At 44.7% G+C, this 25,304-nt stretch overlaps 1 protein-coding gene across 3 annotated transcripts in view; it reads right to left on the minus strand.

Moving 5' to 3' along the window:
• PSTPIP1 (proline-serine-threonine phosphatase interacting protein 1) overlaps positions 1-24,719 on the minus strand; it is a 59,820-nt gene extending 35,101 nt beyond the window's left edge. For 2 of the 3 annotated variants that reach the window (XM_014944322.1, XM_014944321.1), the window contains exons 1-2: positions 24,369-24,719; positions 1,990-2,090 (exon numbers count right to left, since the gene is read on the minus strand). In XM_014944322.1, the coding sequence (XP_014799808.1) occupies positions 1,990-2,090; positions 24,369-24,401 (134 nt within the window). In that variant the 5' untranslated portion in view covers positions 24,402-24,719. Of the gene's footprint in view, positions 1-1,989; positions 2,133-24,368 lie in introns of those variants that run through there. The other variant, XM_014944320.1, reaches the window with a different exon arrangement.
• Between the last annotated feature and the right edge of the window lie 585 nt (positions 24,720-25,304).

Consider the following 25,304-nt stretch of genomic DNA (forward strand, 5'->3'; position numbering starts at 1 on the left):
CCTGAAACCTGAGCCATGGGACCAGACTAGCCCGGGGCCAGAGGAGTTGGAGAGGAGGCTGACACCACCTTTTCACATCTCAGGTGCTGCCTTTCCTGCTTTCTGGTTCTCTTGCACACAGCTTCTAGGTTTCCCTGCAGCCACCAGGAGCTGGAACACATTTCATTTTTAAATCTGAGGCTTTAATCTGGAATACAACTGCTTTCTCACTACCCAAACCCTTAGGCCCTCCTCTGGACCAGGCAGGGGTATTTGTGAGCAAAAATGGCCTGGGTGGAAAACTGATAAAGCGTTAAGTGTAGCCAGGGAGTTGATTTCAGGACTTGGGGCAGCTGCTGCAGAGTCCTTGTTGAAATTCTGGCATGAAGCCCATGATACAGGCAGCCTCTAGGAACAGAGATTCATCCTATGCTTTGATCTCCTCCTATGTCATTCCCATGAGGGACATGAGGACAAGCCAAAACAACAGCTTCTAGAAATAAACTGGACTTAATACATTCTTTCTGCAACTCAGTGCCCGCTATCTTTTCTCCTTTTCCTCTTCCCATAACATGCGTGTACACACACATGCACACACACGTAGGCAGCCTCACTGGAATGTTTTGGGGGTGTGCAAAAGTTCATGGAAAGATTGTTCTTGTGGCTTTCAGATCTGCAGAATGTACATGTATTCTTTCTTCTTGTGGAAAGTCCTTCATGCCTCCACCACAAACCATAAAGAGCTTTATCCTGCAACTTGCAGAAACCTCTGTCGTAACTGTACATGTGTTCTTTCTTCTTTGTGGAAAGTCCTTCATGCCTCCACCACAAACCATAAAGAGCTTTATCCTGCAACTTGCAGAAACCTCTGTCGTGCTTTGGAAACACAGAGTGTAGTGTCGGACACATGCTGCAGTGCAGAGCTCTCCTGAAGCCTGCAGTTAATTCTGACCTCTGTAAGTTATGAGTCACAAAGGAGCTATTTTAAACAGTTGAAGCTGAACTGCCCTCAGAGAGGTGTGAGTTCAGGGCTGTGTGATATGCAGAGATAAAATATGTTTCCACTGGTGGTCAAGAAAAGCCATTCGAATAGCTTCAGATTTTGATGGGAGACTCTTCACACTCTGTCAAGTAGCCAAATTTCAGTTTGACAGCTCACGTTCCCTTGAAAGTCCTAGGGCTTGAAAAGTTGCCTTCAGAAATCCAGTGTAAAACCAGAAAACTAGATGGGGACAGCAAGGGAAGAAAAAGCAGGCTGTGGCTGAGGAAGGCAGAGCAATATTCCTAAGGAGGCAGTTCTGGGATGAAGTGCTGTAGGATTCCCTGCTGAATATATAACTCACATTGTGTGGTCTTTCCTACAGGTGGTGCATGAGCATGTGTGTGCCCCTCATACTATATGTTGAAACTGTTGAAACTCAGCCACTGAGAAACAGAACCAAATTTCAGATGTATTTTTCTAAGTCAGAATTACAAGAATGAATGGCAAAGGGGTCCGAGCAGCTGTGTGGTGTGTGTTTTCTCACCCACAAAAGTGTCAGCTGTCCATAGCTGTTGGTGAGTGCCACCTAAAAGGCATGTTAGCTTTGTCCATATTTGAAAAATGGCCCGTTTTTGGTAGTTGCAGGAAACCGAAACAGCGCCTGTGGCAACAGCATGTTCAAAGAGAGAGAAAAATGTGCAAGTCATTTTCTCCCTGTAAAAGGGGAAACTCAGTAATGTTACTTGTGGGTGTATGTGCTACCGTGTAGTTCGGGACCAATGATGACCTAGATCTTAATGGAGCTCTGAATTTCTGACTCTTTCAATCCTCTCTTCAAGTCTTTGAAATTTTTGTTTGTCGTCTACCTCCAAAAATCACATCAAAAGGCTAGCATTCAAATAGCTCAGGCTTTTCTGTGTAAGCTAGTATCGCTACCAAATTCAGAAACAGCCTACTGCTCCTTTCCAGATGCCAAGCACGAGAGAAAACAGAGGCTGTTCACACTATTTTCAATCTGATTTTCTTACCTCTGCTTGAGCAAATCCTCCACATCTTTGCACATCTTCCTCCCATCCAGCAGCCGCTGTACGAGCACCTCGTAGCCAGTGTGGAAGGTGAACTCCTTGCACTGAAGACAGAAAGATGAAGAGTTCAGCTGATTTGTATGCATAGTTTGCAAGTTTACCAGAGGCCTGCTGTCAGTCATATGGAGCAAATTAACTTTCTGGAAAACCCAAATGAACCTTTAGACTTGCCCAGAGCAACGGCAGCTGGGGCAGGGCTAAGGGTGCAGGTGTGGGTGAGGTTTCTCCAAAGTGAAAATCTGTAAAAGCTCTTATTAAATCAAGTTTGGTTTTCTTAATACTGAAAAAGTGAAGCGAGTTGCAAATTTTCCTGTGTGGAAAGCAGCACTAGCTGTCTTTTTGGGGAAGTCATGTTTAGCATTGGGTGTGAGACCTCTGCAGAGTTATATACTAGCTCTTAAAGACACCAGCTCCTCTTCACATACATTTTCTAAAAAGAATGGCCAGAGTCCACTCGCTGCCACAGTACTCTTAGTGAGACAGTGACCTGCTCTCCAGATGCGAGGGAAGAAGTGAAGAAATCTTGTGCTCATACCAATATTGATGTGTGGGGTAGTGGTTGTGGTGGGTCAGTGGTGGGGTGTTTTAATGAGAGGGTTTGTGGCACAGGGAGACAGTTTGCCGTTAGATGACACTTGGGATGGGATGTGCTGTTACGTCTTCCTTTGGGATTGCAGTCAGTGCTGCTGAGGAAATGCTGGGAGCCCAGAAAAAGACAGGAATAAAATTGCAAGGTGCTCCGAGTGTGACACTTGGGGAGGAGTTCTGTCTTCTACTCCTGGTACTCCCACTGACTCTCAACAGGATCAGAACAAGCCATTTTTACTTTGAGAGCCTCATTTAACCAGTATATAGTGATAATGTTATTGAAAATGTAGTGGTGAATGTTATCTGAGCTTTATGTTATAGCAGTATGGTAAAATCACAGACTCTGTACACGTAAAGAGAGTAAATATGCTCATTCCCTCAAGCAGTTTATGTACAATACAAGTGCTTATATACAAACTGAATGCGGTTTATACATCTATCCACTGTCTCTTAAGCAGTTATCGTCTAATAATTGCATTAGTTTATTGCTTCACACCATGACTGTGAAGAAGACAGCTGTTTAAGTCTGGGGACTCGGGAAGGCTCCTTTGGCAAGCAACAGTGGGGCACTTGAGCTTGTGGCTTTGCTTCCTTATTCCTGGGACCGGAGAGGAGCAGGGCCAGCTCTGGGATGAATGGGGGTCGGCCGATGGCAGCCTCCGTGCTGCTCACCCAGGCCCTAGGGCTTCTGTGATTTGCAGACCTGGGAGTGGGTTGGTTTTTTTGCTTCTTTGAGAGCTAGGATAAATTTCTGTAGAGAATCTTTGTAAACCGACAGGTTGTAGTAACATTTCCAGTGTTACGGTTACTTGACAGCGGTAATTCCTTCTTCCTTAATGGACACTCTTATCAGGAGCAGTGGGGACAAAGGAAAGACAGCAGGATAAGGGGTCACAAGACACATAGACAAATGCCTTTGCCAGCACAGTGTCTGCACTACAGAGCCAGGCGAGGTAATAATGGAGATGAAAGAATGTGGGGAGAGTGCAATGGATCCACTGACACAACCCCAGGAAAATGATAGGATTACCTATGCTCATCTGATGCATATGATCACCCCTTAAGAAACAGGATCTCGAAAATGAAACGTCAGTTTTCCTAATGTTTCCAAGGGCAAGTTACACGCACACATCCTAGGGAGGGTTTCTGCTGTGAAATAGATTAAAAGAAGGAAGTTTTCGCCACTCATAGAGGGAAGTTGGAAAGGCTCTTGATAACACCGTGGCAATGGACTTGTCATTTCCCCTCTCCCCCTTTTATTGAGGACAACCCTATGGCAGAAGGCATTGCTGCTGGAAAAAAAACTCCCATAAATTGCTCCCTCTGCCTGGCACAAACTGCTCTGGTCAGATGCTCCACAACCAATTCACAGCCCAAACATTTTGACTGTATATTTCCAGATGCAATTAACTACATCCCATAGCTGTGTACACAGCTTCCTTGTCCCAGAAATGCTGCCCAGGGGTAAGTGAAAATACCATACGGTTTGTATCGCTGTTCAGGCACAGGGCCACAAGCACACTGTAAAGTTACTCTGCCGCTTCTGTTCAACCTATCTCTTTGTTTAGTAAATGCTAAAACTCACTTAGTGTCTTCCCCCACCTCCTATAAGCTGGCGCAGTTGCTGTAATGAAAGGATGTCAAATTCTGAACACCTCAGAGAACCACTGATTAAATCTCCTGAATGGAGAATGCAGCATCAACTCGTTATCGACCCAAAAACATGCAGCCAAACCCAACAGTGTGCTGGGGGTCAGCCTGCTCACCAGCAACCCTTCCAGGGGCCTGATAAAGCTACCTAATGGACATGATTCGGCCATTTGAACATCTTGCTCTAAGCCATAAAAATACAAGGGGAAGAAGCAATGCCGTGTTAAAAACTGCATCAAAGTTCACTCTGCCTTGGTGGCCAAGAGAATTAATTTTGCAGCACATCTAATGAGATCCCCTCACAGTCTGAGTCAAAGGACCCTCCCTAAGCTATGCTGCCCACGTAGCACAGCACCACGGTCTCCTTGGAGCCCTGCAAACAGCCTTCTCCCCAGGACACACATCAGCATTTTCACTGGCACTAATGCAGAGGGAACAGGTTAGTGCTGCTTCCCACTGCTCACGACACGTTCTGTGCTCTGTCTGTTTGCCTTCCTGCTGCCTTACTGCAATTAATTTAGAAATGCAAAAGCCAGATTTTGCTTATTATAACTGTAGGAATATTTTAGCCCTTTAATGCATATAGAAAGACAGCTGTTTAAATGTGCAATCTGTCCTAGCACTTGCACATTCCTAGATGGCAGGCTTTCCACCATCAGGGTACGGGAGCAGTGTTCTCACCCTCCCTTCTGTGTGCACATGTGGATGCCAAGTGCAGACACCACTGCCTTACTCAACAGTTTTGCTTTCTCTCTGTTGCCTGCTGACATGAGCAAGGCTTAAACTTGTTAAAATTGGAGCCGCTGCAGCTGCATCTGAAGGAGAGCTGGAATCTCCTCTGATGGAGGCATCCGTTCCTACCTGCTAGATTCACCCGGGTTTACCCTGTGGCTGACTCCTGTCCAGCCAAATGCAGGTCTAGAAAGGACTTCTTTCCACAGACACTCACTTCATCTTTGTTCATCTGGGGGAGGATCCATCTCAAAATTTGCTTTATTGTCCTCACTATGTGTTCCTGAAGAATGTGGAAGCCGTATTTCAGAAACCGCAGCATCTGAAATCTACCCCAGGGCTGCCTCAGCCTCCCAGGCAGCAGATCTGGCTGTGGTCTAAGTCGCTTGTGCCACTAGCATGTCACAGGAGAGGGAACATAGCCAGGTGACAGCCCAGGTTGAGACAAGTTTAAACTGCTATGGTCACTCACCCTGCAACATTGCTTCTTAATTTCCAACCACAACCATAGCCATAAATCATTTAGGGGAATTTTACTTAGACAAACATTTCCCTTTCATTACAGCAGCTCTTTTTCTTTTTTTTGTGTGTTGTATAACTGCATCCTCTCTCTACCCCTTCCTGAATCCAGACTAAACTCTTTGCCCTTTCCTGAGCTACTGTTTTTTCATTCCATTGATTCCCACATGTTCTTGTAGCACCTGTTCAAGGTTGAATAAATCCCTGTTGGACAAGGATGATGCTCTACTACTTCAGTAAAGACTAAGGGGTGGTTTGTACCGTGGCATTAGTGTCTGCTCTCTAAGAAACACTCCTGGTACATCAGAGGGTCGTGTTTGCCTTCTTCCGCTATCAAATCACACCAGTGGCACTGAATTGAGCTACGATCTCTTGATGTACCTGCAATTTTCTCCTCTCCTGCAATTTTACTTAACAAGGTCCCAGAGTGTATTGCTACTGATCTCTTACTCTCATTTTGCACTTTGAAACTTTAATTGTATCTGCTTTCTGTTACTCCAGGTTTGAAGGTTATCAGATACAATATTTTCTTTCTAACTATGTGTTTGAACAACAGCTATTTCCAGCCAATTCTTAATGTTTTATGCCAGTTTCTCCAATGAATATATTGAATAAAATTAATATTGAGACAAGCTCTCGAGATCCCTTCCTCCAGCTCAGGCATTTCCATTTTGGCACAAGCCACCAGCATCTCCCCAACACACATCTTTGCCCACTTTACAGTTCTTCTTCTACTGCTGTGCCTGTTCAGTCCTGTTCTGTTTTCCTTCTCTAGTTTCTTAAGGATGTTCCCCATAACAGACCCCACATCTTCTTGGTCAAGTCAACTGACACCGCAAGATTGTACCACGTTAAATAACTATCTAGCCTTCATAAGCTGCCTGGCATTTATTCTATTTTCCCTCTACCTAACTATATGCCAACTATAATGTTATACTTAGCATTTGCATCGAATGGTTTTGTAAAGGCTGCTGTAGTTGCACTGCTCAGTTAGTGCTTGGGCACCTCAGCTGGGACTTTGTAGTGATTATCAAAACTAATGAATAGTCAAAGAACTATTTAATTTTTTAATGAATTTAGAAAAAAAATATGCATTAAATAATAAATGTATTCATTAAATGTGTAAAACATAATTTGTTTAGGTAGTTGCTTGGAAGAGTGTGATTTGAATCAGCACCAGTAATTTGTCTCGTTGCCAAGAAAGTGATTCCACTTAGTCAAATCATGTGCGGCTGTGAAAGAGGATTTACTCATTGTTACTTTAATAAAAAGGATTAGTTAATCTGCGTTGTCCAGCAGACCTATAATCACTCATAAGGAAGTGCCTGACAAAGGGATTTCAGTGTTGCAGACAGATTCCTATTGCCCTGAGATTCTCCCATGATGCGTGCTGGTCTCTGCCCTGCAGCCCGGGGATTTTCTTCTCCTGGGGACAATCACAGCTAAGGGAGGGGCAGCATCTCCTCTCTTCCCGTTTACAGGAGATGTTTCCCTCCTGTGCAATGAGCAACACTGTTCCTCCAGAGAGGAGAGAAATATTAAGGGGAGTATATGATTGAAAAACACAAATTTTATGCTCTATTTTAACCAGAATAGCTTTTCCTAGAATACTTGAAAGGAGGCACGGAAGACTGTAAGCAGAGGTGTTGAGAGTAAGCACACAGGGATATGCTTTCTTCTTTCCATTTCTTTTTTTCCTCTGAGGCTTAATGATGCTGCTCCCTCCCATTAGCACTTTCCTGAAGAGATAGGTGCCTTGGGACTGCTCCATCCTGCCTGGCAGAAGTTTCTCCATAGGCACTCAGGCGGGTAAACACAGGGAGTTAACTGTGGGAGAGATTATTCATGGCTGGCCCTGAGCTGGTTTCTGCAGCCACAAGGGAGAGGCAGTGAGGATTTTGGTTTGGTAATGAAGGCTGCTGGTGGGAAGACTGATGGTGTCAGTTCCCTGCCCGCAGGGAAGAAAGTTCAGTACAAAGATAGCTGGGGGGTGACACAGTCTCTTCTTACCTGCTGGTGGCACAAAGCTGAGTAACCTTGTGCCAAGTCTTGTGTCTTTAGCTAGCTGAGCATCAGCCTTTGCAGCACATCTCCTCTCTGAGCCTTTTGCTGCCAGGTGCTCAGAGGGGGCTGCGAGGCTTTTTGAAGAACAAATGTCTATGTTTCAACGTCGCAAGAGGTACTATTGTGATAACATCAAGTAGGAAAGACTGAAACGCTTTACTGGTTCCTGAAGCATGGGTTTGGTAAATAGCTATTGCAATGGTCTGAACTGAAGCAAAAGGTCAGGCTGGATGGGACTTGGAGCAAGCTGGTCTCGTGGGAGGTGGCCCTGCCCAGGGCTGGAACTAGATGATCTTTAAAGTTCCTTGCAACTCTACCCATTCTATGATTCTAAAAATATCCAGGCTGGTGAACAAAGCTCTCGCTAGATCATACGCCCTTGTGTGCCCAACTACTCATATTCAGAAAGTGACGTGAATTGATCGAGTCACCACAGTTGTGCTGTAGGAACTGTGGGCTTTTCTGTTGCAGCTGGTTTTCTTAGAGCATTTCTAATATCATCCTGGGGCCTGGCTTGCCCACCCAGAACTCTTTTTTAGAGGTAGTTTACATACCACAAGTCATAGCTCTACCTGCTCCTGCAGGATAATCAGAGACAGTCATGGAATCACAAGCTGGCTTGTCAGCAGCTTAGCATCTCAGCTCTTTGCAGTTGAAGTTGTGTGTCCTGTTGAGTAAGTGCCGCTGCAGCTCCATCTCGGCTTGCTCCATTGCTCAGGGGGGCTGCCTTTATGGCCGTCAGCAAAAAACCCTCTTCCACAGCACCTCCAGCTGCAAAGCTGTGACTTGGTTGCTGCAGGGATCCAGGTCCCAGGCGGGACACCGGCAGAGTAACCCCCAGGACACAGCACGGCTACAGCCCTGCCCTGACGGGGAAGAAAGGCTGGAAAATAATAACTAGGGTGCAGAGACCCTATAATGTTATACTTAGCATTTGCATCGAATGGTTTTGTAAAGGCTGCTGTAGTTGCACTGCTCAGTTAGTGCTTGGGCACCTCAGCTGGGACTTTGTAGTGATTATCAAAACTAATGAATAGTCAAAGAACTATTTAATTTTTTAATGAATTTAGAAAAAAAATATGCATTAAATAATAAATGTATTCATTAAATGTGTAAAACATAATTTGTTTAGGTAGTTGCTTGGAAGAGTGTGATTTGAATCAGCACCAGTAATTTGTCTCGTTGCCAAGAAAGTGATTCCACTTAGTCAAATCATGTGCGGCTGTGAAAGAGGATTTACTCATTGTTACTTTAATAAAAAGGATTAGTTAATCTGCGTTGTCCAGCAGACCTATAATCACTCATAAGGAAGTGCCTGACAAAGGGATTTCAGTGTTGCAGACAGATTCCTATTGCCCTGAGATTCTCCCATGATGCGTGCTGGTCTCTGCCCTGCAGCCCGGGGATTTTCTTCTCCTGGGGACAATCACAGCTAAGGGAGGGGCAGCATCTCCTCTCTTCCCGTTTACAGGAGATGTTTCCCTCCTGTGCAATGAGCAACACTGTTCCTCCAGAGAGGAGAGAAATATTAAGGGGAGTATATGACTGAAAAACACAAATTTTATGCTCTATTTTAACCAGAACAGCTTTTCCTAGAATACTTGAAAGGAGGTACGGAAGACTGCAAGCAGAGGTGTTGCGAGTAAGCACACAGGGATATGCTTTCTTCTTTCCATTTCTTTTTTTCCTCTGAGGCTTAATGATGCTGCTCCCTCCCATTAGCACTTTCCTGAAGAGATAGGTGCCTTGGGACTGCTCCATCCTGCCTGGCAGAAGTTTCTCCATAGGCACTCAGGCGGGTAAACACAGGGAGTTAACTGTGGGAGAGATTATTCATGGCTGGCCCTGAGCTGGTTTCTGCAGCCACAAGGGAGAGGCAGTGAGGATTTTGGTTTGGTAATGAAGGCTGCTGGTGGGAAGACTGATGGTGTCAGTTCCCTGCCCGCAGGGAAGAAAGTTCAGTACAAAGATAGCTGGGGGGTGACACAGTCTCTTCTTACCTGCTGGTGGCACAAAGCTGAGTAACCTTGTGCCAAGTCTTGTGTCTTTAGCTAGCTGAGCATCAGCCTTTGCAGCACATCTCCTCTCTGAGCCTTTTGCTGCCAGGTGCTCAGAGGGGGCTGCGAGGCTTTTTGAAGAACAAATGTCTATGTTTCAACGTCGCAAGAGGTACTATTGTGATAACATCAAGTAGGAAAGACTGAAACGCTTTACTGGTTCCTGAAGCATGGGTTTGGTAAATAGCTATTGCAATGGTCTGAACTGAAGCAAAAGGTCAGGCTGGATGGGACTTGGAGCAAGCTGGTCTCGTGGGAGGTGGCCCTGCCCAGGGCTGGAACTAGATGATCTTTAAAGTTCCTTGCAACTCTACCCATTCTATGATTCTAAAAATATCCAGGCTGGTGAACAAAGCTCTCGCTAGATCATACGCCCTTGTGTGCCCAACTACTCATATTCAGAAAGTGACGTGAATTGATCGAGTCACCACAGTTGTGCTGTAGGAACTGTGGGCTTTTCTGTTGCAGCTGGTTTTCTTAGAGCATTTCTAATATCATCCTGGGGCCTGGCTTGCCCACCCAGAACTCTTTTTTAGAGGTAGTTTACATACCACAAGTCATAGCTCTACCTGCTCCTGCAGGATAATCAGAGACAGTCATGGAATCACAAGCTGGCTTGTCAGCAGCTTAGCATCTCAGCTCTTTGCAGTTGAAGTTGTGTGTCCTGTTGAGTAAGTGCCGCTGCAGCTCCATCTCGGCTTGCTCCATTGCTCAGGGGAGCTGCCTTTATGGCCGTCAGCAAAAAAACCCTCTTCCCCAGCACCTCCAGCTGCAAAGCTGTGACTTGGTTGCTGCAGGGATCCAGGTCCCAGGCGGGACACCGGCAGAGTAACCCCCAGGACACAGCACGGCTACAGCCCTGCCCTGACGGGGAAGAAAGGCTGGAAAATAATAACTAGGGTGCAGAGACCAGGTGCATGGCTTGGTACATGGCAGGATAGTGCTGAGCTGCCGTGGTGATATAGTATCAAAATCAGCACCTTGACTGGTTTGCACATCTGCGGTGGGTCTGGCTGCAAGCTGTAGTGGTACGAGCATTGACAGTTACAGAATAGCTGTCAGGTACTCTTTTAGCCCAATGATCCTTCATTCAGGAATTATTTGAAAAGTATTACCTGCAAATATTAAAAAAATCTTAAAAAGCCAAAACACTTTCTCTTAAGTTGAAAATATTTAACTGCTGACAGAGAATAGCTGTCAGGTACTCTTTTAGCCCAATGATCCTTCATTCAGGAATTATTTGAAAAGTATTACCTGCAAATATTAAAAAAATCTTAAAAAGCCAAAACACTTTCTCTTAAGTTTAAAATATTTAACTGTAAAAGTGCATTCCTTGTCTTTGTTCTTAATTGTATTTTCCCAAGGCTTTTATCAGAAGTATTATCAAGATGGGGTTTGGACTGAAAATGATAAATGTTGCTAAATTACCTAAAGTGTTCATACAGATTTTCAAAAAAAAAAAAAAAAATTGAAACTGAATCTTGATAAAGCTATCAAACTTTTTTTTGCATCATCGCTTATCTTGTTTAGTTACGGTAAACTCTTAACAACCTCAGTAAAGCAAAAACTTAAGATTCAGTTTCGCATGTTCAAAAATGAAATAGCTACTGGTGTGAGGAGGTTTAGAGAGACCAGGGGACAGTGAGTTTTGAACGAGCATCGTTCTGCCAGTATCTTTTCCAGCTGTCAGAGGAAATCCTTTCTATCCACAGCTGTATCGCACATGGTATCTCAGCGCTGGATTGAAAGCAGGTTGTTCTGAGGGGGTTATGTCTATGAATTACACCGTTGCATCACACTGCTGTGTACTAGCACCGCTTGAAAAGAGTGTTTCTAGATCTTGATCTCTTGATCTGCTGACCTCCTTGTCAAGGGCTCTATCGAGGGCTGAGTATTTACTGTAGGTGAGCAGCAAACAGATTTAATAGCCAACAGTCACACATGATTTATAATCTCCAAGTACATTTGGCTGGGCTGGCCGTTTTCTATCATGTCATGCTCTTTCACTGTAAGTGAATCACTTGCTTTGTGTTTTATTTTTTTCCCCCTGGGATACTTTAAAATGTCCTAGTATTCCTAGGAATATATTCACGTGATAACAAGTGTTTTAGGAAGTTTACTGCTCTTTTTTCTGCGCCACTCAAGCTATCCTGAAATCAAATGGGCTAGCAGTAAGCACCAGTGATTTGTATGTCTGGTGTCCAAGTGACTGTTCCAATCCCAGCTCCAAGCTCAGCATTTGATGCTGAGGAGCAGTGCCTGGGCCTTACGTGGCCCTGGTGCCTCAAGGAGGGGTCAGGAACGTGGTGATGCTGTCCCAGTTCTGCTCTACACCAGTGAGACATGAAAGATCCTTTTTCCAAAACAAAACCCCAGGTTCCCAGCTTGACCCTCTGCTGCCTTGTCCTGGAAATGGGTTAACAAAACCCAGCTGAGCAACCTAATTAATAGGGGAGGTCGTAAATGAGTGTCCAGAATAGAAGGGCATTGCAGTGGAAGCCTCTAACCAAAACAGTCTCCTCTGACCAATGCTTGGTGGTATATGAGTCCTTTTCTATAAATTTTCATGTGATAACAAGCTGGTTAATGAGTTTAAAAGTGTACGTCCATGCTGCATACTGCTGTACCATGTAAGAGCTCCTTTTTCTTACTGGCTGGAACAGGTTGGAATGGATGTGAATGGGATGGGTGCTCGTGCTTTCCAGGATCTAACTGACCACAGAATTTATATAAACTTAAAAAAAAAGCAGTACTTATTTTTAAAAGTGTATGATTTTTCCACATAAGCAGAAAAATGCAAGGAAGGGTACATGGGCTGGAGCTGGCTGTGTAATATTTCTGTCATTTCTTGTAAATTGACTCTTTGTGCATTAGATACATGAATGTTTGCCGAGGATGTGGGTGTCCCATCTTGGGACAACTTTGTGATAATTTCAAGAGTTGACTTGGGCATTTTCAGCATGAGGCTTGGTTTGCAATTTCACTGCAGCCTAAATCTGCAATGCAGTACTTTTCATGGGGAGCAAGCAGTATTTATTGCGAGACACAACATAGATGTGAACTTTGAATGGCACCTTCAAAAATCAGGAGGAAAAACCCATTGCATTTGTAGCATTCCAGTTGCTGAGCTGCTAGATTGCCATCTTGGGCTTCCCCCTGTAATGAGGAAGCCTGGAGAGCTTCAAATGAGAGAGGAGATTCTCATCAGACCTCAATTCTGCAAGAGCCAGGATATTCAGAAATAAATTGAAATTGAGGTTTCACAAACTTCACAGGAGCATTGCAAAATTGGTGACATTGAGTAAACCAGTAGCTTCCCAGTGGTCTTTTCCTCTCAATGACATTGCAGGTTTTCTCCGAGAAGAAAATGGTTGGTTTAGAGTTCTGCTGATGAGAGGAATTTGCTCCTTGACTTCCTGAGCCCTCGCCCTCCTCACTGGCATCCTGGATTGCTCATGTGTTATGTATTAGGCATTCTTGTAGTCACAGGCGTGTTGTTTGGCTTTCTTCTCGTTTTAATCACCCCGTGATTTGCATAGCTACAAAGCCATGGCTGCACAAAAGCCTTCTTAACCTTTGCAGGTGGTTTGGTGGCTGGCAAACTAATGGCACACGGGCAACAAACTCGCAAAGTCTCAATTCCAGTCTAATGGAAGGACTCTGCTGGTGCTTATTACCTCCACTTTAGCTTCTCATCTTCATACTTTAATTAAATCATATTTATCCTAGGGAAGAAAAACTGTAGCTTAATTTTTCCTCTCTTTGTAAGAGTGCAAGATTCTATGGTGGTTTTGTTTTGTTCTGGTTTTCTTTGCATAGCAGTGTTTCTAATCTCATAACATGATTACTGACAAAACCAGCCCCCCAAGCTTTAGCCAGAGGACTGGAGAACGTGACAGTGATCTCTGAACTTTCAGCTTCTTTCAAACGTTACATGGAAGGAGCTTTGCCTTTTGGAAGGCAGAAATGGAGCTTCAGAGACATGCCACATCTCAGCTGCCCTTCTGCCCTGTTCTCATAATGCTTCAGTTCAGGAACCTTCCACAAAGGACATCAGCAAAGTCAGGAGATGGAATCCCTGTGCTGCCCTTTTTCACAAGAACACCTTCTTCATCCTGAGTAGAAGAGCTTTGAGGTGCTGTCATTTATTGTTTTATTCCAAGTGTCTTTCTTGTGTTGAAAAGCAGCCAGGAGAAACAATGTGCCCTTTCTTGAATTGCACATATTCTAACAGGTTGAGATCATGCTTTTATTTGCCCGTTTCCACTGGTTTTCACTGACTTCAGCCTTGAACTGAAGTAATGTGCCCTTTCTTGAATTGCACATATTCTAACAGGTTGAGATCATGCTTTTATTTGCCCGTTTCCACTGGTTTTCACTGACTTCAGCCTTGTCTGGACGTTCCTGCAGGTGGGGTCTCAGGACGTTTCTGACCACCTTCAGGACATGGCATGCTCCTACTGTGTAGCAGTTGAGCTCCCTAATGCTTCTGTGCTAGGAAAAGGAGAAAGAGCCAGCAGCCAGATGTGCCTCACCAGAAAAAATGTGACAAAAAGCTAGGAATTCGTTCATGGAATTCAGATATAACAAACATCTGGAACACCTTTGTGATGGGGATAGTGAGAAATGGGCCAGGAGGAAGGAAAATCCCTCACTAGTTTGACATCAGAGCTTGAGGTGGCTATATGACACAGGCTTGAGGTGGCAGCATCCCTTTGTATTTTCTTCATGTGGTGAGACACAGCTAAAAGTGTATATTTTCTCCATGTGGTTAGACAACAGCTAAGTCCATAAAGTAAGGTGGCTTCTTCCTGGGACCCAACAGAGAGACCTGATGTGAGCGTTTGTTCCTGCCTTTCACAAGGCACAGCAGTGTTATGCCACGGTGCTGTGGTCAGTGGTGAAATCAAACATTGCTTCAGTCTCTTATTGAATACTATCAGACACAGAATGATATGGAGTTGGAAGGGACCTCTGGACATCATCTAGTCCAACCCCCTGCCAAAGCAGGGCCACCCAGAGCAGGTCCCACAGGAACGTGTCCAGGTGGGGTTTGAATGTCTCCAGAGAAGGAGACTCCACCACCTCCCTGGGCAGCCTCTTCCAGGGCTCTGCCACCCTCACAGGAAAGAAGTTCCTCCCCATGTTTAGATGGAACTTCTTATGTTCCAGTTTGTGCTTGTTACCTCTTGTTCTATCACTGGGCACAGCTGAAAAAAAATAAGACTGGCCCCATCCTCCTGACACCCACCCTTGAAGTATTTATAGGTGTTGATTAGATTCCCCCTCAGCCTTCTCTTCTCCAGACTAAAGACCCCTAAATCCCTCAGCCTTTCCTCATCAGAGAGATGCTCCAGGCCCCTCATCATCTTTGTAGCCTCTGCTGCACCCTCTCCAGCAGTTCCCTGTCCTTCTGGAACTGGGGAGCCCAGAACTGGTCCCAGTGCTCCAGATGGGGCCTCCCCAGGGCAGAGCAGAGGGGGAGGATGACCTCCCTCAACCTGCTGGTCACAAACTGGAAATAAAGTAAGGAGAAATAGAATCTTGAAAGTAGAGAATACTTCTGTTTTATACAAAATAATAGTAAGGGTTTATTTTTGTCTCCATCCCTCTCTAGTTCATCTGCTTCCAGGTCTCTTCTCTTTTATAAGAGAGCTCCTGACTCCTCCTGCAAGCACTGTGGGACAGGTCCCAGACCACTGGGAGCGAGGCAGCATGAAACAGCCCTGACTTGCTCAGGCACAGGGAGGATTGTTCAGAAGGTCACATAGACCACAGGAACCAGACCTGCTCAGCTGGTACATCAATTCATTAAAAAAACTGCATCTTTCTCCTCTCTGTCTTAAAAAACTTAGAATTGTTTCCTGTTAGTCCCAAAAAAAGGCACTAAATGCAACAAAATGCTGCACCCACGCTCTCTGCTTCCCCTCTAAGACGAGCCAGGCGTTTTGTTAGTGATCTTCCTGGCACACGGGGAAGGGTAAAGCTTCAGGAGATATTGCCAGAGTCTTGCTGTACAAGGGGAATGAATGAAAGACTTGGTGATACATATTACCATTTCCATTATACAAGAGACCTTCACCACTTAATAATTTTCAACACATCCTGTTACTCAAGATGATGCAACATATTCTTACGCTCCGTTAGTACGGTGTATCACAGAATCCTGGGAAATTGTGCAATCCAGCAGAACAAAATCAACTATAAGCTTTCAGAAATTCTTAAAGGAGGACGGGATTCATTTAAGCGAAGTTAAGCAGTTTTTCCAGATGGGACAGCCATGGCAGCATTACATTTCCTTCTGTGTTTTCTCCCAATTGCATAAATGTCTCTCCTGCCTTATACAAAAAAAAATAATTAAAAATGGATTAATTCTGGGTTTTTTAGGAATTTCTGAATCAATGAGGAGTTCAGCTGGATGTACTGACTTTTTGCTGCAGGCTCCTAGGGCATAGCATATGGGCAAGATCTACATAAGGGGGTGCACACTAAGGGATTGCACCAGCGTAGCCACTTTTGAACCCTTTGAGCTCTTAAAAGTGTTACATCAGCCCGACTGTCACACACAAGGTGTCCATTCTCTCAAAACTGTCTTGTCTTTTAACCAAGAAGAATAAAATTCTTGTTCCACTTGCAAAGAGCATCAGCATTATCTGTCTTATCAGTGTTTGATGTTCTCAGGGTCTGCTCTCGTCCAAAATTAACCACTATCACTTCTAGAGCAGCGTGGGAAACAGTTTTCTGGCCACACAAATTTATGTAAGATTTTTGAAGTCCACATTTCACCTCTTGACAACAACAGCAAGAGAAAACAAGAAGAAAAGACATTCACATTGATAAAAGGAAGAAAGAAACTTGCTGTGAATGAAGCAGATCTGATTGAGACATCCCCCTGCCTAGGCTGGCACACTGTTCACCATCTGCTCTCTAGATAGGGAAGAGGAATTTCATTTTCATCTCTTTTTTCTCTAGCTGTGGATGAATCTACAGGAGGGAAGGCATGCCTGGACTCCAGGCTGGAGGTAGGGTAGACCTTAGGCAATGAGAGCTCCCGCTCCTGTTCCAGACTACATCTTCCCCCTGCAGAGCTCCCAGAACCCCAGAGGACTTGTTTTCATGAGTTTTGTCTCCTCTTCTTTGGTTAGAAATTTCACCTTAAACCTCCATCTCCAGAGGAAGCCTTCACCACGTGAACTTTTTCATCAAAACCCAGCTTTATCTTCCAAAACAGCTCCCCTACTTCCAGTAAAACTGTGTTTTTCCACCAAAAAAAAGGTTTTGTCAAAAACATGAGTCCTAACCAAATGTGTGGCCAGGTCTTTCAATGGCAGGTGCTGCTGGGGATTTCCATCCTTTCCATCCTTGCCCCCAGGGCTGTTCGTCAATCCTGACTTGTTAATAACCCTTCAGTAATTACAGCATCAATTGCAAATAAGATGAAGTCATGAGACTCGGACCCCAGTGCTGTCAACAACCTATTTTCTTTTTTCCCTTTCCCCCATCCTTTATTTTTTATTTTTCTTTCATTTTAGGAATGAATTAGGCTTGGAAAAATTAAGAGCAGCACCAAATAGCACCTTGGTTTGAAGAGTTGTGTTTGTTTATTTGCTCTGAATGGAACAACAGAAGCTGGTATCTCTAAGCTCGCCTGAGATGGTCAATTTTCATTTAATTCTCGAGGCTAAGAGTAAATTACTGTTGCCTTTCATTTCAAGTAAAAATGAGGTTGCACCAAGAGTCTTTTACCAAGACCTATGGAACTTTTCAATTCCTCAATCTTGTTCAGTGACGTTTTTCCCTGCTTTGGAGAAGTACTATGTTCCATTTATAGTAAGGGAGCAACTCTTTGGGGAACTGAAAAGCTGTTAGGATCTAGATGCATATTTTCAACATTGTTTTTTTTCTTAATCTTGACACTCTGAGCAGTGCTGAGTGACCCCCGTGCAGAGCCGTGCCCCCCAGCCCTCACCTCGTCCCAGCCTCAAATCCCCAAATTCTTACTGAACAACACAGTGAACTTTGTATGTTATTGAACTGTGGCTGCTGAGAAGAGTTTTATTACAAAACCTAGATTAAACAGGAGATGAAACAAATGTTTTCTGTGCCATCTGCCATCCAGAATCTACCTTGCTGCAGTAAGGCTTGAAAACAAAATCAGAAAAAAAGATGGTTTTGAGCTAAAAGGAGCTGAACAATAACACACACAAAAAAATCATAGAATCATAGAATGGTTTGGGTTGGAAGGGACCTTAAAGATCATCCAGTTCCAACCCCCTGCCCTGGGCAGGAACACCTCCCACCAGACCAGGTTGCTCCAAGCCCCATCCAACCTGGCCTTGAACCCCTCCAGGGATGGGGCAGCCACAGCTTCTCTGGGCAACCTGTTCCAGTGTCTCACCATAAATCTATTTATGAAGCAGCCTAATTTGCCTTCATACAAGCACGTAAAGATCATCCCTGGATTGAGATTCGGAGCCTTCCCCTGTGCCTGCAAAGCAATGCAAGGTCAGTGTCCCCAGCTGGTGACTGCAAACTTGGAAGAAAGAGAAGTGGTGCAGCTCTGCGCTGCGGGACTGCAGCAATGCTCTCCCTCGTGGGAGGAGAGGGATGGGTCGTGAATCACCCAGTCCTGCAAGGGAAAAAACACGTTGAAATGAGATTCACAGGGAGATTCTGAGATTCCCCCTGGAGAATCTGTGGTGGGAGGAGAGGCTGGGAGCTGGGATTGCTCAGCCTGCGGAAGAGATGGCTCAATGTGTATAAATATCTGGTGGGAGGGAATAGGGGAGACAGAGCCAGGACTTCCCAGTGGTGCCCAGTGACAGGGCAAGAGGCAATGGGCTTGAATTGAGATACAAAAAGACCTGTTTAAGCATTAGAAGGCTTTTTGCTATAAGGATGGTGGGACAGTTTGCCCAGAGAGGTTATGGACTCTCCATCTTTGGAGATACTCAAAACAAGCTGCTGTAGCTGGCCCTCCCCTGAGAAGGGGGTTGGCTGGACAATCCCTTCCAACCTCAACTATTCTGTGACTCTGCCATCAGAAAATGCACCTCAAAGGGCTGCTTTAGCGAACCAGAGGAAACCTTCCTTCATCTTTGTGTGAAGTGCTGTTACGGATCCGCAGGATCCCTTTCAAGCTGTGTGCAACAAACACTCGTTTAGCTCTCGGTGGTGTTCATTAGACGTGTCTGTGTACGTGCCAGTGAAAAGAGAGTCGATGACTCACCTATTCCATATTTAAAATGCATACCCGTGGCACAGTTAAAGTTGGCATAAATAAGAATCCTCCATTTCTCTGAGCATAAGCAAAACCAAACAACTTTTGCAGAGCGGGACGGATCAAAACAAACCAGGCATAACTACTTAAAAACATGAACAAAATTGTCACAGCAACTTCATCAACCAACGAGTTTAAGCAGTCAAAACCCCTGGATAAGATACTTAGATGTAGCATGGTCATCAGAATATTTTAATAAAATGTAATTATTTAACTGTCTAATTATTTTCAGTCACTGACCTAAAATGAACTTTCCAGAAACCCATTAATCTATCTGGTCTGGAAAGCCTCCTGAAATCTCAGGAGCAGCCCCCTGTTTTTAAACCTACCCCAGACATTTTTCCTTCTCATAGGGAAGACACTCAACCTGACATCAAACTTTGAGGGTGGCAGAGCCCTGGAAGAGGCTGCCCAGGGAGGTGGTGGAGTCTCCTTCTCTGGAGACATTCAAAACCCGCCTGGACACGTTCCTGTGGGACCTGCTCTGGGTGGACCTGCTTTGGCAGGGGGTTGGACTAGACGATCTCCAGAGGTCCCTTCCAACCCCATGTGATTCTGTGACATGCCACATGCAGGCAATAGCTAAGCATATAACCAGAATTTGCAAAAATAAAACTCTAGTCCTTCTATTAGAGCTCATTACCAGGAAAATGAACCACCCCAGATATGCTGTGCTTGGTTCCTCACACACCCTCCTTGGTGGTGTTTTAGGATCAAGGGAGATGGAAGCCGCCATTGACATGTTTGCCTTGGTATCAATACCTGTGCTGGTTTGTGTGAGCTTCACTTTAGCTGTTGTGCTCTGCTCGGGGTGATTTGTGAAGCACCAGTGTTTCCGTACCCACAACAACTCATCGGGTGTTCTACTTGAGGTTTCAGTGACTGGTGTGAGATTGGACCCCCCTTCGTGGGTGCTTCTCATTGCCCCAGTGAGCTAAGTGTCCTTCCCAGATCTGCTGGGGGAATGTAGGAAGGAATTACATGTGAAAAATGAATAGAGCATCCTCTTCCGTGGAGACGAGGTTGACCGAGCCTTGGTTGCAGGGACTGGTAGGAGCCCCCCCAGGCCGACTCCCTCCCTCCAACAAACCTGCCTGGTCTCGCTTCCTCCTCAAACCTGCTTCAAAACAACAGGCCCTGCAAAGCTGAACCTCTACAGGAAAGCAGGGTGGCTCCTGGCATGAAAGAGACTTCCTTTTTTTGAGTAAAACAGTTGATACTGTATTTCTTCCGTACGTTGCCTAGTAAGTCTAGAAAATAGTTTTACTGTGACTTTTGTAGTCATCTCTGCACTCTCATACCACAGTTCAGAGTCTTATTAGAAGTTGAATTATTTATTAAATTAATTGCATCTTTTTTTGGTATATTTAATAGACCGCTGTGTGAAAAGAGCTACAGTAACAGTCGGGAGGCTCTCCTTAGGAAGTCAGCTTTCCTTGGAAGCTGATGTAGAATATAGCCTGGAGTCAAAACAAGATTAAGAAAGCATCTTTGTTTGTAACAGGCTCTTTATCTTAAGCACTTCCAGGGCTCCCACTGCTCTAGCATCTGACCTTAATTGTGGGCACCACACAGGTAGGAATGTGGTCAGGAGAGGTCCACAGCAGGGCAGGGAGGCAAATCTTGCAATCTCACGATCAAGGCCTGCATTGTATCTGCTAGCCCCTATCTCCAGCTCACTTGTGCTTTTAAATCTGTGATCAAGGCCTGCATTGTATGTGCTAGCCATATCTCCAGCTCACTTGTGCTTTTAAATCTGGGAATCCACAAGCCCTGAGCTCATCCCACGGCTGAGAACAAGCAAGCACTTCACACTTTAAGCAATTTAATTTTTTTTTTAAATCCTCAGCACCTTAGGATCCCATGACACATTTTTGGAATTGACGTGGCCGCTTGCATTAGATTCAAAGCTGCCTGAGGGAATAGATTTGCTCCCTCTCAACTCTGGGCACTCTGGGGCCTGCCCCAACACCAAACGTCTCCTTCGAAAGTCTTCCTCATTCCCCTTTCCCAGGTGGGCAAGGCAGAGCCACTGAATGATGACAATAAGCACCAGCACCTCCCTTCTTCTTGGCTAGAAATAGCTGGGTTTCACACGATTGTAGCTGGAGTGTTGAGCAGCACAGTTGGAGAAAAACAAGATAGAAGGAAAAGGCCATGACAAGCATTTGAGAGGAGAAGCAACCGATGGGCACAGGAGCACAGATTGAGACTAAGATGGACACTCGGTATTTGTGATAGAAGGGGAAACATTTTCTTGGCTAGTGTCACAAAAAAAAAATGACATTTCTCAGATCTCCCTACTAACTTAACCCTGTTCCACTCAGTATTTGTGACAGAAGGGGAAAGATTTTCTTGGCTAGTGGTTTTTGTCATTAAAAAAAATGACATTTCTCAGATCTCCCTACTAACTTAACCCTGTTAACGTGAAACTCGGCTGGTATCGCAGACACAGTCCCCATTAACACTGGAATTTACCTGTCTAAGAGGATGCTGTTACATTTGTACGGCAGCCCAGCAGCGTATTAATCCATTAATCCCTCCAACTGCCCTGCTCTGGCTATCAAAACCGATCTGTATTTTCATCTCACTGATACTTTCAAAAAAATATTGTCAGAGGATAGAAACCTTCTGCTAAGAAGCACGTTTTAGGTGGAGGCTTTGGACAACTTTGCCTTAAACCATTACAGAGTGTGTGGGGGATATAAAAACATAAAAAAATATACTAGTTTTAATCCAGGCCATGATACAAAGAAAATTAAAAACAGCACAAGCGTGAAACTTTTAGTATAGTACTATCTCTGCTACATTTAATAAGGGAAAAGATAGATTAAAATTTATACCTGTTACAAGGGACAATTTGCATTTTCCTGAAAGACAACATACCCTGTTCTTAGGAAGTTTGTGGCACTTTGGGGAGGAATGAATGGTGCTCTTATCTCTGACCTTGGGGAATCCCTGCTGCTTTTAGGGTTTCTTTACGTATTTTAACATTGTGATAGGTCCTAAAGAAACTGCTGCCTATCCAAAAGTGTACTGGTGGGAAGAGCAGAGAGTTGTGTGAGAGTGAGTTACAGGCGGGGGTGTGTGTGTGCAGAGGTGTCCTCAGGCAGGTCTTAGAGAGCAGAGGTCTGTATTGAGTGAGCTTCTGTGGTGCAAATACTCTTTCTGGTTTTTAATCATAAAGATGTTTTCTGTTCATGGTGCAAATCGAATGAAGGAGATAATTGCTCACTGAAGCAAACTGAGCAAATACATTTCCCTCTCACTAATGGGCATGACAGAACCATATGAATGCCAAAATAATTGCTGATCTTGTGATCTGGGGGGCAAGCTGTACTCTTTTGCCTCATTGTGCAATATCCTGTAAGTTTTAATTTTAAAAGAGTTATTATTGCATAGCTAAACTACCATCCTGCAACCGGATATATTTCTGCCCTGTTAATCAAGCTCGACAGTACGATGTTTTCAGCCAAACTATATTAAAACCAAAGATGCTTTCCTTTAAGGAAGGTGTTGTCTTGAAAACCAAGCAGGGATTATAGTTGTGTTAACGTGACTAAGCACAGGAGAGAAGTTTAGGGAAGAAGAGCCACAAAGAACTGGCCTGGCCAGATTCTCAACTGGCATTAGTCACCCTAAGGCTGCTCCAGTCCGTGGAGTACGCCTGATTTATTCTCGCTAAAGACCAAGACCTTGAAAAGCAAATGTACCAAATGTCCCAGTTGGCAAAGTCAGATGGCACAGTTTGGGGGGAAGTCCAGTAATGCAGAAGCTGAAGCTCCTAGTTGTGTCCTGCCCCGTGCCTTGGACTGTGCAGTCAGCAGCTGCATAAAAGTGGTGGCACCGAGAACCTCATGTAGGTGTGGTCTGGCTCAGTTGGGGTTACCGGCAAAATTTACTTTTGTGTTTCCTCATTACTTTATTTTTTTTTTACCCATTGAAATTTGGTACGGGAGTGGGGGAGGGAAGGGCTTCCTGGAAGTGGTTCACAAAAATGTGTTCTTGCCCCTGCCCTTCTACTTCAGACCAAGAGAGGGTTTGCCCCGAAGGGTGGGTGATAGAAAGCAACCCAAGCAGCAAATGCAGCGTGCAGGGGCTGTTCCGCTCGGCCTGATAGGCAACTGGCAGGAAGAATTCATGTGCCTTCGTGTCTTTCTTTAAGTCAGTCCTAGATGCTGGAAAATTGATTGCCCACGCAAGAGGCAACCACATAACATCCTGTTTACCCAACTTAGCAATGTTGGGGTTTTGCTTTGTTTTCTTCCTTAAAATCTCTACTACAGAAGTAATTGCTAAAGAAGCTCAGATTACCCTTGAGAGAGAATGACTGGGGTCTTTTTACCTTGTAACTGCAGAGAAAGAGCTTAAAAACAAGACACCAAAAGGTTTTTCAAGCAGGAGTCAAATAACAGGATCAGAGCACATCTGCTTGCTTTAGTATTCACTGGTTTTAAGCTAGTTGTGAGTGTTTGGGCTTAGCTCTTGAGTGTCACAGCTGGTGTTTTCTACCTGTGCTGCTGTAGGACTCCTGAGCACCTAGATTTTTCACTCTGAGGGTGGTGAGAGCTGTTTTTCAAGCAGAAGTCAAATAACAGGATCAGAGCATATCTGCTTGCTTTAGTATTCACTGTTTTTAAGCCAGTTGAGAGTGTTCGGGCTTAGCTCTTGAGTGTCACAGCTGGTGTTTTCTACCTGTGCTGCTGTAGGACTCCTGAGCACCTAGATTTTTCACTCTGAGGGTGGTGAGACCCTGGCCCAGGTTGCCCAGAGAAGCTGTGGCTGCCCCATCCCTGGAGGGGTTCAAGGCCAGGCTGGATGGGGCTTGGAGCAACCTGGTCTGGTGGGAGGTGTCCCTGCCCAGGGCAGGGGGTTGGAGCTGGATGATCTTTAAAGTCCCTTCCAACTCCAACCATTCTGTGATACGTGTCTTGTGCAAGCCCCTCTGTACCTAAAAGCAGTTTGGACTCTGTAGGTGGGTGAGCATTACCATTTTGCAGGCAGTGCCTGGCTTTGCTCTACAAGCAAACCAGAGCCAATGCAGCCTGTAATGGGGAGCCGATCACCTGCTTGGGGGAGCCTCTCCTAGAACTGAGGACACTCACTACAAGCAAATCCTCTTAGGACTGTGCCACAGGGAACAAACCCATATCCCCTTCAAAAGCAGTTTCTGGACCTAGCGCAGGAACTGGGAATGTCAGTCCCTTTATGTGGACGGGGTGTATCTTTTTTTGACACATCCTTCTGCCTAGGATCAAACACTTGCTACCAAACACTCTGTTTTTCCTTGGAGACAAATCAGGGTTTTTTTACTAAACTAAATTTAGAACATAGAACAGGATTAAATTAGTTTTAAACTATACGTAGAACCAGCCTGTATTTTAAAAGATTTTTAAATACAGATATATTGAATATTGGAAATGCTCACTTACCCAAAATGCATCTTTAAACTGCATCTGTGTCATTATTATGGCTCTGTGGAGAGGGAGGAATCCTTCAGCGAGTTGGGTCTCGGAGGAAAGCAGCAGCCCCAGCCCTGAGCTCTGTTGCTGTCGCTCGGCCGAAGCAGGGGGTGAAGCGCATCCACAGACCTGGCCCTTCTGAAGTCAGGCTGGAAAAAGCCAGCATCAGGCAGTTTCAGGCTGCTCAGTGTAATGACCTGTGGCTGCGAAGGGACAGAGGGGAGAAAAAGCTCTTGCTCAGCCGGAGAGACATGCGCGCACTCAGCACCCTAACCCCAAACCTGTTTCGCTTCTGGTAAACAGTTAATATTGAAATGAGGAAGCAAAGAGATGTTAAATGATGTCAGGCTGCTCCTTGCCACGGGTGCATGTGAGCTGCAGGCAAATTAAAAAAAAAAAAAAGAGAAAGAAAGAGAAAAGAAAGAGAAAAGAAATTCAAGTCTTAGTGCTATGACTTGATCAGCTACAGGAGGAGAGCGAGCAGCTAAAATGCAAAGGAAACCAGCACAATGCACAGCAGAAGAGATAAGCTATGGAGGAAATTAGAGTCAAACTATGATGTATAGCTCTGTGGTCTTACAAAGGAAAAAGAAGCAAAAGAAATACGTGTACCACATTTCTCTGATACCTTCTGGGGCTGGCAGAGGCCCGTGTATTTGCACATAGGAAGTTACATTTTGCAACTGAAAAGGCTTTTCAAGACTCTGGTTAAATTAAGAACACTGCAAAATGTGCAGGTGTCTCTACACTTTTAGATACCTGTATGTCTATATAGAGAAAACTTCTGATTTGCATGCCCTCCTGGAAATGTTTATAGGAATAACCAAGATACGTGAAATTTAGAAGTAAAACCCAAAGTCTTGAAAAAAAAAACCTCCTTGTGGTAAGAGAACTAAGAGTTTATTA

This window comes from Calidris pugnax, unplaced genomic scaffold, assembly GCF_001431845.1.
Source record: "Calidris pugnax isolate Ruff unplaced genomic scaffold, ASM143184v1 scaffold70, whole genome shotgun sequence".
Lineage (NCBI taxonomy): Eukaryota > Metazoa > Chordata > Aves > Charadriiformes > Scolopacidae > Calidris > Calidris pugnax.